This window comes from Geotrypetes seraphini, chromosome 5 (genome assembly GCF_902459505.1).
Source record: "Geotrypetes seraphini chromosome 5, aGeoSer1.1, whole genome shotgun sequence".
NCBI lineage: Eukaryota > Metazoa > Chordata > Amphibia > Gymnophiona > Dermophiidae > Geotrypetes > Geotrypetes seraphini.
The window spans coordinates 117,149,437-117,163,286 of NC_047088.1; the positions used below are offsets into that span (position 1 = coordinate 117,149,437).

General features: G+C 46.2%; 1 protein-coding gene across 15 annotated transcripts in view; it reads left to right on the forward strand.

Annotated features, from left to right (window-relative positions):
* PCNT (pericentrin) overlaps window positions 1-13,850 on the forward strand; it is an 820,497-nt gene that overhangs the window by 604,519 nt on the left and 202,128 nt on the right. For all 15 annotated transcript variants that reach the window (XR_004539480.1, XR_004539479.1, XR_004539483.1 and 12 more), the window contains one exon: window positions 11,925-12,072. Coding sequence is in view for 5 of the 15 variants with exons in the window: in XM_033944852.1 (XP_033800743.1) it covers window positions 11,925-12,072 (148 nt within the window). In the remaining 10 variants the exon portion in view is untranslated. The remainder of the gene's footprint in view (window positions 1-11,924; window positions 12,073-13,850) is intronic.

The following is a 13,850-nucleotide window of genomic DNA, read 5'->3' on the forward strand; positions in this document are numbered from 1 at the left end:
CGTTTCCTCCATTTCCACTCATTCAAAAGACTCTGGTCAAATTGAAATCCGACCAGGCCACCATGATTCTGATAGCCCCTCGGTGGCCCAGACAGCCTTGGTACTCCCTTCTACTTCAACTCAGCAGCAGGGAGCCGTTCCTTCTTCCAGTGTTTCCTTCGCTGCTTACTCAGCATCAGGGATCTCTACTTCATCCCAACCTGCTGTCTCTACACCTGACAGCTTGGTTCCTCTCAAAGTAACTCCTCACCAGTTTTCCCAAGCGGTGCGGGATGTATTGGAGGCTTCCAGGAAGCCTGCTACTCGACAATGCTACTCCCAAAAATGGACTAGATTTTCTTCCTGGTGTGTTTCTAATCATAAGGAGCCTCAACGAGCCTCTCTGTCTTCTGACTTGGATTATCTTCTCCACCTGTCTCAGTCTGGTCTCAAGTCTACGTCTATACGAGTCCACCTGAGTGCTATTGCGGCTTTCCATCAGCCTCTACAAGGGAAACCTCTCTCTGATCATCCTGTGGTTTCCAGATTTATGAAAGGTCTTTTCCATGTCAATCCTCTCAAACCTCCTCCAGTGGTTTGAGATCTCAACGTTGTACTTTCTCAACTTATGAAACCTCCTTTTGAGCCTCTCAACAAGGCTCCGCTGAAGTTTCTCACTTGGAAAGTGGTTTTTCTGGTGGCCCTCACGTCTGCTCGCAGGGTCAGTGAGCTTCAGGCCTTAGTGGCGGATCCACCTTTCACAGTATTCCATCATGACAAGGTGGTCCTTCGCACTCATCCGAAATTCCTGCCTAAGGTGGTCACTGAATTTCATCTCAACCAATCCATAGTTCTTCCAGTGTTTTTTCCAAAGCCTCATTCTCATCCTGGAGAATCAGCTCTTCACTCTCTGGACTGTAAACGTGCTTTGGCTTTCTACCTGGATCGCACCAAACCACACAGAACTGCTCCTCAACATTTTGTCTCCTTTGATCCGAACAAGTTGGGACGACCTGTCTCGAAGCGTACCATCTCAAACTTGATGGCAGCTTGCATCTCTTTCTGCTATGCCCAGGCTGGATTACCCCTTCCCTGTAAGGTCACAGCCCGTAAGGTCAGAGCAATGGCAGCCTCTGTAGCCTTTCTCAGATCAACACCGATTGAGGAAATTTGTAAGGCTGCCACTTGGTCCTCGGTTCATACATTCACCTCTCATTATTGTCTGGATACTTTCTCTAGACGGGATGGACAGTTTGGCCAAACAGTGTTACAAAATTTATTCTCCTAAGTTGCCAACTCTCCCACCATCCCATTGAGGTTAGCTTGGAGGTCACCCACTAGTGAGAATACCTGCCTGCTTGTCCTGGGATAAAGCAATGTTACTTACCATAACAGTTGTTATCCAGGGACAGCAGGCAGCTATTCTCACGTCCCACCCACCTCCCCTGGGTTGGCTTCTCTGCTAGCTACCTGAACTGAGGAGACACGCCCGGAGTATCGGGCGGGAAGGCATTGGCGCATGCGTGGTGCGGGCATCTCGAAACTTCTGAGTTTCTGCAAGCAAGTATGCTTGTGAGACGTCCGTATCGGGGCTCTGTCGGATGACATCACCCACTAGTGAGAATAGCTGCCTGCTGTCCCTGGATAACAACTGTTACGGTAAGTAACATTGCTTTATGGATGCGCTGATAGTCTGTGATTGTGGAGGATACTATCAAGCAGACCCAAATGGATTAAGATTGTAATCTCAAGTCTGTCATAGATGCAAACAAAAAAATGTATTCATTTAAACTAGAAGAAGTTGCACCTCAACTGCAAGTTTGTTGAATATATGGGATGTGTAAAGTTGGCAGAAGGACTGAAGCCAGACCCTTTGAAAGTTGAAGCGATAATATGCCAGCACCCACATATAAATATGGTATCTCGAGATTAGTTGGGATGTAAATATAACTGGCAAAATATGTACCTGGAATTTCTGAAATAGGTTCATCTATTAGAGAACTGCTCAAGCAGGAAAACAAAATAATTTGATAACCAGAGGCACATGGGACAAACACTAGATGATCTGAACCACCTATCAAGAGAGATTTTGGTGTTAGGATTCTATGATACCAAAGCTGATCTTACTATGCAATCTGATTCTAGCTAGCATGGACTGTGTTTTTAGACCCGTGTCCAATATTTGTAACTTGGTTTAAGCCAAGGCTGGCTCCTAAAGCATAATTTGCCTTGCCCTGCCCCCAAACAGAGATGGCCACCCTCCTGACCCCCCTCCCAGAACTACTTTACAAGCCCTGGTGATCTAGTGGCATAGTCAAGGATGAGTAACCTAATGTTTAGTGCAGGGGTGCCCACACTTTTTGGGCTTGCGAGCTACTTTTAAAATGACCAAGTCAAAATGATCTATCAACAATAAAATTTTTTAAAAACACAAAGCACACTGTAAGCATAGAAAATGTTAATTATCATTCCTATTCCAGGGTTTTTCAAAGAGGTCAAAGCAGATGACTCTATGCACTATCACCTCAGTAACAACCATACAAAAATAGACAAATATACCCCTCTCCCTTTTTACTAAACCACGATAGCAGTTTTTAGCGCAGGGAGCTGCGCTGAATGCCCAGCACTGCTCTCGACGCTCATAGGCTCCCTGCGCTAAAAAACTCTATTGCGGTTTAGTAAAAGGGGACCTTAGTGTAAAATATAGACAGCAAATATAAATTCAGACACATTTTGATCACTAAATTTAAAATAAAATCATTTTTCCTACCTTGTCTGGTGATTTCATGAGTCTCTGGTTGCACTTTCTTCTTCTGACTGTGCATCCAATCTTTCTTCCCTTCTTTTAGCCTGTATGCTTCCTCTCCTCCAGACCTCATTCCCTCCCCCAACTTTTCCTTCCTCTCTCCCTGCCCTTTCTTTCTCTCTGCCTCCCTTTCTTTTTTTTCTGTTTCTCTTCTTTCCTTCTGTCTCCCTGCCTGCCCTTTTTCTTTCTTTCTCCCTGCCCTCCCCCAAGCCACTGCCACTCCATCAGGGACCAAGACCCAAACCGCCACCAATAACAGGCCCGAAAGCCGACGCCGCCCCAAGCTCTCCCTGCTTCAGCCGACCAGCATCGCAATCGACCTATTGGGGGAAATGCTGCCGGGTCCTGCCTTCGCGGAAACAGAAAGTAGGCAGGACCCGGCAGCAAGAAGAAGAAATTCTTCATTAACCTGTCTCCCGCCTTAGCCCGTAGCGAATGCTTGCTTCAGGGCTCTCAACATGTGCGTGCCGGCTTCCCTTCTCCCCCCCCCCCCACTCCCCCCCACCCCGGACATAACTTCTGGTTTCGGAGGGAAGAGAAAAGAAGCCGGTACGCACACGTTAGAGCCCGGAGCATAAGTTTGCTACGGGCTGAAATCTCCAAGCCGGTTTTTTAAAAAAAAATTTCAGCAGCGGCGGCAGCAGCAGATGACAGCTGGGCCCTAGGGAGAATACAGAAGAAGGCTGATCGGCCCGGTAGATCAGGACGGCAACACGAGTCTAGCGATCGACTCACGTTGCCTTCCTGAGCTACTGGTCGATCGCGATCGACATATTGGGCACCCCTGGTTTAGTGTATTGGGCTGAGAATCTGGGTTTGTTTCCCTATGGCTTTTTGTATCTTTGGGTAAGTCACTTAACTCTCCATTGTCCCAGGTACAAAAACTTAAGATTGTGAGACAAATGGGGACAGAGAGGAGTACATTCATATAATAAAAATGTAAACCACTTTGACTATGCCACAGACATTCTGTATATTAAATCTATGATACCTTTACTTGTACCTTTAGCGCTGCAAGAGCGATCCCGTCATTCTTGCCCATGCCATCTCCATTATCAAAATGGCTGTTGTAATTTGCAGCAACAATCTCATGAGACTGTTGCTAGAGGTTGCAACAACCACTGAGATTGAAGCCAGCATGGGTATGAATTTTGCAGCAGCCATTTTGTCAGCATAGGTGATTGTTCCTGCCCCAACTATGCTATTAGACCACCAGGGCTTGTAAGGTAGGTGCTGTGGGGAGGGAGGGGAGAGAGGAGAGTGAAGGAGTAGGAGCTGCTCCTGTTTGAGAAAGAGAGAGAGGGAGTCAAGCCTGCTCCTGTGTGGTGGGAGGGAAGGGAGTAGAGCCTGCTCCTCCTGATTGGGAGAGTAGAGTGATACACAGCACAGTGTTTTTCAGCCAGAAATGGACTGCCATTTGTGGTTGTAAGTAAAACATGTTAGTATACTGATTTTTGGCTGGTTTCAGTACCAAAACTGAAACAGAACTTCATTCAGCTTCTAGTCTGTGGACATATCTCTTGAAAAAGGAAGACTACATATAAGACTGTGTATCTTGCTGTTCTCAAGGAACACCTGCTACAGGCAAATAATTTTGCATATTAGCATAAATAAAATAAATCACACTTACATTGAAGGTATTGAAATTTATACCTGCTCTGAAGCAGGTGTAAGTGTTCATGCCTGGATTGTGCAAGTACATGAATAAATGAGCATATTTTTATAATCTATGTGCATACTCTAAGGCTCTGCCCCTGTACCCACCTACTTTCAAAGGATACTCGATCGTGTTATGGTGCATTATATGCAAAAATGGTTTATAAAATTACCCTTTGAGGACAGTTCTATAGTAGGGCATCTTTAGTTGAGCGCCCTGAGGGCAGGCGGTAGGAGCCTGTTCTATAACAGAATCTAGGCATTTAGGTTCCATTGTAGAATATTAGCATATCTCAGTATTGATGCATCTAACATTTCAACACCAAAACGTACACCAGTCATAGAGCTAGTACAGGCACCTAAATGTGACATAGATGCATATATTTTACAATATTCTTTAATAAAATTGAGTAAATGGGATATTTTATTTATTGATTTAAAATTATTTATAACTCGCCTATCCACAAATCTAGGCGAGAAACAAAAAATATATACACAATAAAAACACAAATCAGCATTACAAGCAAAGTCGGGGGTCACGTGATACAACCTACCCTTTGCAATTTATCAGCTATTTTATCGGGTGTAATCACCCCTTTCAGCTCTTTTCTTACCTCTGTGTGCTTTGGCAGACTATCCGGGTTTTCCCAGCGGTGATCGGGAGATGGAGCAGTGCTGGGTATGCCCATCCATGCAGCTAAACTGGCCCAGGAGAAAATCCAGCCACCTATAACCAAGATGGCGGCGGAACCTGCGTCTTTCTTGATCCCGGCGGGTGACTGGATTCAGGAGATAACACGCTCTGTATCAGCTGCATTAGCGGATCGCCTCAACAAACTTCAATCCACTGTGGAGGAGGTAAATGAAAAATTCGACTCTCAGAACTGCCGGATTGCAGAGGTCGAACAGCGGGTCTCGAACACAGAGGACACATGCACCTCGCTGGAGATGCAGATGACGGATTTGAAAACGCGAAACGCTTAGATGCAGGACTGGCTTGAAGAACCTGAAAACTGGAGCCTGCGCAATAATCTGCGGCTAGTCAGCCTGCCTGAATCGATTAAAGATTTGGAGCTGTATGACATTTTCAGTACCTGGTTGCCCGGAAAACTCGGCTTCTCTGGCTCTGGTCCCCGTTTCAAGTGCGAGAGGGCCCACTATATCGGCAGTAAGGCACTGGATGGCAAGAGGGCACGTACTGCTATTGCTCGCTTCAGCAGCTGGAGGGATAAGGAAATCCTCCTCAATATGTATCGGCAGTCGGGAGCACTGGACTATGAGAGGCCTAGGGTGCTCCTCTTCAATGATTACTTGGTGTGGGTGGCTGCCCAATGGAAACTGATGTCGCCATTCTGCACTGAGCTCTGGCCTTTCCAGCACGCCTACGGATATGGCAGAATGGAAAATCTGCTCCTTAACACTGTAGAAGAGATGCGAGTCTACTTGGACAAGCTGCCGGCCTGATTCTCTTCCTGCTGTTCCTGACCCGAGGTGCCACAAGCCAGAACAAGCTCAGGCATGTTAGGGTGGCTTTCCCCCTGAAAAGCCTGCAGACTTCTCTAGGCTTTGAGAGAAGTTAGGGAAGAGGAACAAGCCTCTCTCCCCTGAAGAGGTTTTCAGCTCCAAGCAGGGTAATGGCCCAGTCCCTGTGGAGGAAGAGAAGACTGGCTCCTCTATGGACTTTGCAGCAACAGATCTGTGTCAAGAACCAGAAAAAATGGACGTAAGTATGGTGACAAAGCACTACTGAGAACATTGCTGTATGTGGTTTGCTGAATTTGGGACTCTTTGTGGAATATCCATGTTTTGCTGCTGTTTTTCTTTTGAGGATATTGCTTTCTTTTTGGGCTATCTAAACTGGACTGTTTGTGGAAACAGGGTCTAGTTTAGAGAGCTGCATGGGAACGGGGACGACGGGAATCCCGCGGGACCCGCGGGCATCCCGCGGGTTCCCCCTTTAGGTCACGGGGATCCCGTGGGGACGCCCCTAGGGTCGCAGGGATCCCGTGGGGACGCCCCCTAGGGTCGCGGGGATCCCGTGGGGACGCCTCCGAGGGTCGCGGGGTTCCTGCGGGGCTGGATGTACTCAGTCGCGCGGCTCTTCTCCCTACCTTCTCTGCTTGCAGCACAGAGCCGAACGGAAGTCTTCCCGACGTCAGCGCTGACGTCGGAGGGGAGGGAGGGCTTAAACAAAGCCCTCCCTCCTTCCGACGTCAGCGCTGACGTCGGGAAGACTTCCGTTTGGCTCTGTGCTGCAGGCAGTGCAGGTAAGGAGGAGAGTAGCCTCGCGGTTTGAGTGGCTACCAAGGGAGGGGGCGGTCCGCCCCGCCACACCCCGCCCCGGTTGCAGCACAGCCGGCCAGGTCCCCTTACTTTTGTGGCACTTCCCCGACCGACGGACAACAGCCCCGGTCCGACAATCCTCCCTGCCCTGTAGCCGCGAATCTAAATTATCTTCTTACAGCAGCTGTAATAAGGTAATTTAGATTCGCAGTTAAGGGCAGGGAGGTTTGTCGGACCGGGGCTGTTGTCAGTCGGTCGGGGAAGTGCCACAAAAGTAAGGGGACCTGGCCGGCTGTGCTGCACCCGGGGCGGTAGAGAAGGAGTGGGGAGAAGGACGTTGAAAGGCCATGGGGAAGACGGGAGGGGGGGGAAGGACTCTGAAAGCACTTGAAGACAGAGGAGGGAGAAGGACGCTGAAAGCACATGGGGAATACAAAGGGGTGGAGAAGGACGCTGAAAGGCCATGGGAAGGGCGGGGGGGAGGACTCTGAAAGCACTTGTGGAAGACAGAGGGGGGAGAAGGATGCTGAAAGCACATGGGGAAGACAAAGGGGTGGAGAAGGACGCTGAAAGGACATGGGGAAGACGGGGGGGTGGAGAAGGACGCTGAAAGGCCATGGGGAAGACAGAGAGGGAGAAGGACGCTGAAGGACATGGGGAAGCAGAGGGGGGAGAAGGACACTGAAAGCACATGTGGAAGACAAAGGGGGGGAGAAGGATGCTGAAAGGCCATGGGAAGGGCGGGGGGGAAGGACTCTGAAAGCACTTGTGGAAGACAGAGGGGGGAGAAGGATGCTGAAAGCACATGGGGAAGACAAAGGGGTGGAGAAGGACGCTGAAAGGACATGGGGAAGACGGGGGGGTGGAGAAGGATGCTGAAAGGCCATGGGGAAGACAGAGAGGGAGAAGGACGCTGAAAGGACATGGGGAAGCAGAGGGGGGAGAAGGACACTGAAAGCACATGTGGAAGACAGAGGGGGGAGAAGGACGCTGACAGGACATGGGGAAGATGGGGGGAGAAGGACGCTGAAAGGAAATGGGGAAAAGAGAGTAGGGAGAAGACGCTGGCAGGGAAGAAGACAGATGCCAGACTATGGGGGGAGCGGAGAGAAGAAGATGGGTGCCAGACCAATTTGGAAGGGGGAAGAAAGGGAGAGGCACAGTAACAGAGCAAATGGAAGATGCAGAAGGAAGAGAGACAGTGGATGGAAGGAATTGAATGAGAACATGAGGAAAGCAGAAACCAGGCAACAAAGGTAGGAAAAGAATTATATTTCTTTTTTTTTATTTTGCTTCAGGATAAAGTAGTATATTAGTTGTGTTGGTAAAAATTTATAAACATTAGAGGCTCTGGTAGAAACCCATTTGCAAAGTATGTATTCTTCCCAATTAATATTTTCAAATTAATAAAGTCTTTTTGCTTATTTGTAAATGGGTTTCTACCAGAGCCTTTAATTCAGTAGCATAATTAAATGAAATAACTATTTCTGAAGTTTATAGGGACGGGCGGGGACGGAGGGGATTCCTCGCGGGGACGGGTGGGGACGGAGGGGATTCCTCGCGGGGACGGGTGGGGACGGAGGGAATCCTCACGGGGACGGGTGGGGACGGGTGGGATTCCTCACGGGGATGGGTGGGGACGGGTGGGACTTTGGCGGGGACGGGTGGGATTTCTGTCCCCGCGCAACTCTCTAGTCTAGTTCCCTGTGTTTCAAGACCCCAATTGTTTGGACTTTGTATGGGGTGGGGCACCAGTCTGTGTCCTGAAGAAAAAGACAGTGTTTTGTTTTGTTTTTTCTTTATGATTTGTGCACTGCTGTGTGCTGACTGCAAAGGTTTTTGTTTCTGCCTTGCAGACAGAACTGTTTAAGAAGCTGAGTCTTGCCTTAATGAGGGAGAGGTTTGCCACTATCAGGGTGGGCATTTTGGAGCTGTTTATTGAGCTACAAGGTAAAGCAAACCTAAGGCAATTCTCCTGGTTCATTTGGCGATCTAAGACCCCTCGAGTGGCTCTGTCCAAGTTGTGGCGAGGGGGATGGGGGGGTTTGAATGTCCCTGATATACAGTGGTACAATGTGGCTGCTCTCATGCGCTGGATTCATGAGGGCTATACAGGGCATGACCGCTATTTTCCCCCTGGATGGGTAGCGGGTTGGAGTCAACCTTTCAAGTTCCTTAATTTATTGCATTCTCAGCCGGACTATGCTGCCCGTTCTGGAGGTCACTCGCAGTTTTTGTTGCCCTTTAGGTGGGCATGGCGGTGGTGGCGCTGCTGCCAGGACTTACCATCTTTGGTTTCTCCATACATGCTGTTTGAAGGTAACTCCCGATTCCCACCTGGCTGGGGGCAGTCGGTGTTTGGGGAATGGGCGCAACGAGGATGCCGTTCTATGGCTCAGCTGCTAGACCTCTCGGGAGCTCCCTTCCCTTATTTTCAGCAGGAACAGGCAAAATGTATGCTTCCCCACACCTATTTGTTTTCTTTTTTTCAGCTTTGGCATTACTGGGCAATGGAACGGTAGGGGAGTGGGGGGGGGGGGGTTTGGGACTCTGGGCCCTTGGATCAGATCTTTGCGGCTACCCCGACTGCACTCAACTGGTATGGTGTCTTGCGGCTCTCCGAATTCCTGGGATGAATAAATTGTGGAAGACCTGGGAGGGGGATTTGGGTCTAAGTATCACTGAACCTTAATTCTTGGACTGTTTTAGGACCTTTTATCTCTTCTCTAAATCAGCTGATTATCAGGAAATGCACTATAAAATCTTGCACAGAACCCATATCACTCAGCATAGGGGGACACAGCTTGGTTTGTGGAACAGCAATCTCTGTGTCAAGTGTAAATGTACACCAGGCACCTATATACATTCGTTTCTAGAGTGTACTGAGCTCACTATTTGGAAGGGGCTCCTGGACCTCCTTGAGACTGTCCTTCATAGACCTATCTAATGGGATTACACTCTCCTTTTGGGTTTCCAGACATCGCTTCGGGAGCAGGGATTTTCCCCTTCCCAGTGTAGATTCATGTACAATGCCATCCTTGTGGCAAAAAAATTGATTTTGACCTACTGGGCTTCTGAGGAGTCACCTCCTGCCGTTCAATGGTGGGGCAAGTTGAGAGAGATGGCCCAATTTGAAATCCGCTCATATGATAAATCCCAAAGATTGGACATGAACATTATGTTGCTTTATGGAGGAGCCTGCTGGATCTTCTTTCTACCTAAGGCACATTTATGAGTGCGACTCGTCAAGTTATAGGACTTTGGCGCTCATGCCTACTCCACTGTACTCTGGGGCAGGGAGGTAGTATGCATGGGTAGTGGTCTGAGATGTATGTTGTATGCTTGTTGTCTGCTTGTTGTGGGGTCTGGAGTGTATGGGTTGTTCACTGTATGCAAATCGGTGGGGTTTCTAATGGAAAAATACTTTGGCTGGTGACTTGATTTGGCACAATGCCAGCAGTGGGATTTTGTGGGAGTGGTATGGTATGGTGCTTCCCCTTCTGCTGGGTTTTGATCTGTTCATTGTTGGATTCCTTCCTTGGGGAGGTTTGTACCTCCTAGTTATTCTATTGTTACTCTGTTCTTTTTGTATTATCACTTTGATGATTGTAATTTCTTTTGTCTGGGCCATTTGCCAGTTTCAGTAAAAATATATTTTTAAAAAAGCATTACAAGCAAAGTATAAAAATAAAAATTCAAACATTCTCAAAACTTACACCAAAAAAACCTCTCATACAGCAAAATCTTCACCCCTTTTCTAAAGTATAGAAGCACTTTAGTTTGGTGCAAAAATAAAGGAAGAGCATTCCAAAGCATTGAACCCTGAACAGAAAGCATTGACTTCCGGTTACTCAGAAGTTGCATCACAGCCAATGACGGAATTTCCAAACTAATTTTGTCAGAGGACCACAAATCACGTAAAGGTGATACCACTGTAGCAGATCACTATGTATGTTTGCAATGCTCTACGCTCATAAAATTGCATAAAATCATGTTTCTGCTTTGAGTGAAAAGACGCGGGGAAGAAAGTTAAGACTGTGTGGACAGGGATGAATTTTTGTCCCTGCATCACTCTCTAGTTTGGAGTTTGTCTGTAGATTAAGTTCTTCCATGATTACTTACAGTAGCTAGGTAAGCTCAAGGTTACCACTATAACCAACTCTAAGAGTTCTTGCACAGATGTGGTGTTATGAGGTTTTCAGTAGACCAAGAGCAGCAACAATATTTCCTTATCGTCTATCTGATGGAGAATGCTAACTGTGCAATTTGATTGTCTCAGATCCAGGACTGCTACCCCTCCAACCCACTTGATACTGGATGATGAATCCTGTTAGGCATAGTTCAGTCAGTGTGATTCCACTTTCATCCAGGCAGGTCACCATTATTCCCAGATATCTAGTTGATATTCATTAATGACACAATGTACATAATAAGGCCTTATTGCATGTCAGTTTATTGCATATTACCTAGTGTCCATTTCTTTCTCTTAATAGACAATGCTTGATCTGTGTTTTTACCTCCATTTCCCTGCCAATCCTGTTTGCCTGTTTTCATGCTTTTTTGAAATCTGAAATTGTTTTTTTGTTCCATCAATTCCACTGATCAACATCTGTAACCCTTTCTATGAAGAAAGCATCAAAGTAAAGTGGGATAGCAGCAACAAGGCAACACTGAAAAAAACTTACTCCATATAACATTTGTGGTGTATTAGAAAAAAAGAGAGGAGAATATGGCATCTGGGACCATTTGATGCTTTCATGTTTCTTGCCAGAATCTAGTTTGTTTATTTTAGAATTTGGTATACTGCTTTAGTACAATAAAAAAAGAAAATGATATGTTAAAAAAAACTCCAAAGTACATTTGAGTCTGTGAGTTCTTCTCATATCACAGTTTAGGAGATTCCCAAACCTATCCTAGGGGTATCTCAGCCAGTTAGATTTTCCTGACATCCACAATGAAAATGTATGTCATTTATTTGTATATACTGGTTACTTGGTATGTAATTCATACCATGCATATTCATTTTAGATATTCTGAAAGATATGACTGACTGGGGTTCCCCAGGGCAGGTTTGGGGATCACTGCAGCATATTAATAATAAGGAATGGTAGGACTCCATGTTGAATAAGGCTGAAAAAAAATTAAAGCAAGTTGCTTTTTGTATTTTTATTTATGGAATTTGCTATGTTTTGTTTATTAGTATCGGTGGGAGCCAGATCCAAGATTCCTGGACAGTGGCATCAGCTGAGCAGCAACATCTTGAACTCCCCTCCAACCCAGAACACTTCTTCTTCCCATGAAATTGGTTCAGCTCATGTCAGCTCATCAGCAAAAGCCACACACAACTGGTCAGTATAGAGCAGTGGTCTCAAACACGCGGCCCGGGGGCCACATGCGGCCCGCCAGGTACTATTTTGAGGCCCTAGGTATGTTTATCATAATCACAAAAGTAAAATAAAACAGTTTCTCGATCATCTGTCTCTTTAGCTATAAATGACAATATTATTGTTAAGACTTAACCTAAAAGAAAGATTTTTAAACTATAAAGAGTTTTACCTCATGCAAAATTGTCATTTCTTTAATAAGACATTAACTATTTATTTCTGAGGCCCTCCAAGTACCTACAAATCCAAAATGTGGCCCTGCAAAGGGTTTGAGTTCGAGACCACTGGTATAGAGTATACTGTAGGGTTAGGCACATTTGACTGGCTGTATTGTGGCTCTATTCTTAGCAGTGATAATTACTAGTGTTTCCCAATTCGCCGATTGTGGGAAGCGAAGGAGCTTGGGGACTATCGGGTGTGGGAAGGGTTGATTCTGCCGCATGTGGGAAGGCACCCGGTGAGAGCGCTCAATGTCGATGTTGCAATTAGGATCTAGTTGAAGTACTTTAGGCAGCCATTTTTTCAGAAAAGCAGTCATGTCAGTTCCCTCGATTCCTTCTTTTAGACCAATAATGTGCACGTTATTTCGTCGACTTCGGTTAGCCAAGTTCTCTAAATCCTGCTCCAACTTTTTTATGCGTTTGTCATTGAGGTCCTGATATTGTACCATTTCCAGGGTAGCAGAGTCAGCACAAGACTCGAGTTTCTCAATTTGCAGCTGAAAGTTAGATAGTGAAGAGTCTTCCTTAAGTTCTTTTGTAGTTTCAAAGTGTTTGGTAGTTAGTTCCCTGAGGGCCCAAAGTTCATCGAGCACATCACTGGAGGTTGCAGCTTTTTTTTCAGGTGTTATTTTCTCTGGGGGCAGTAGATCTGGTTTGGTCTGTTTTAGATCAGTGGATGAGCTGGCAGATACATCCATTTTACATGGTTTTGAAGATGACATTTTCTTCCTTTAGTATAGCAGAAGAAAAATTATTTTCAGTTGTAAAAGACGCGTCTGGCTATCAATATTAGTAATAAGAGAGGAGGAGAGTAAGAATCAGGCTTCCATCTTGTCTGCAGCTCGGACACGCCGTCACCTTTTCAACCTGTTTGGCCATCTTAAGATCATCACATACAATCACACCCAAGTCCCGCTCTTCTGTCACCCCCTAAACTGTACCGTTCCCGCAGGGTTTTGCAGCCCAAATGCATGAGCTTATATTTCTTAGCATTAAATTTTAGCTGCTAAATTTCAGACCATTGCCAGGTCTTTCTTCATGTTATTCATATCTTATTTACAGAGGTAATTACAGACAGCTCACAGACTCTCTACATCAGTGTCTCTCAAACTGTGTGCCACGGCACAATGGTGTGCCATGAAGAGATTCTGGAATTTTACTTTATTTAAAAAAATTCCCTTCATAAGTATACACTAGAATAGATAACATAGCAGGAACTAGGTTGAAGTTGATTATTAACGAAACACCCACATGGTTGGTTACGCAATGGCTGAGGGGCAGGGAAGGGTGAGAGGTGGTAGAAGTAACATAGTAACATAACAAATTCCTCTTCCCCCAGCATCAAACTTCTTCCTTGCATTTGTCCTCCTCTTCCTCTGCCCCTTCCTCACCACTGCTTTGAACTTTCCTTTCTTTGTCTCTCCTGGCCTTCTTCCTTTAAATTCTGTGCTCAAATTAGCAAGCAGCCATAAGGATTATTCTAAAGTCCTTTATTGGCCGTTCGAGGACTGCATTTTCTAA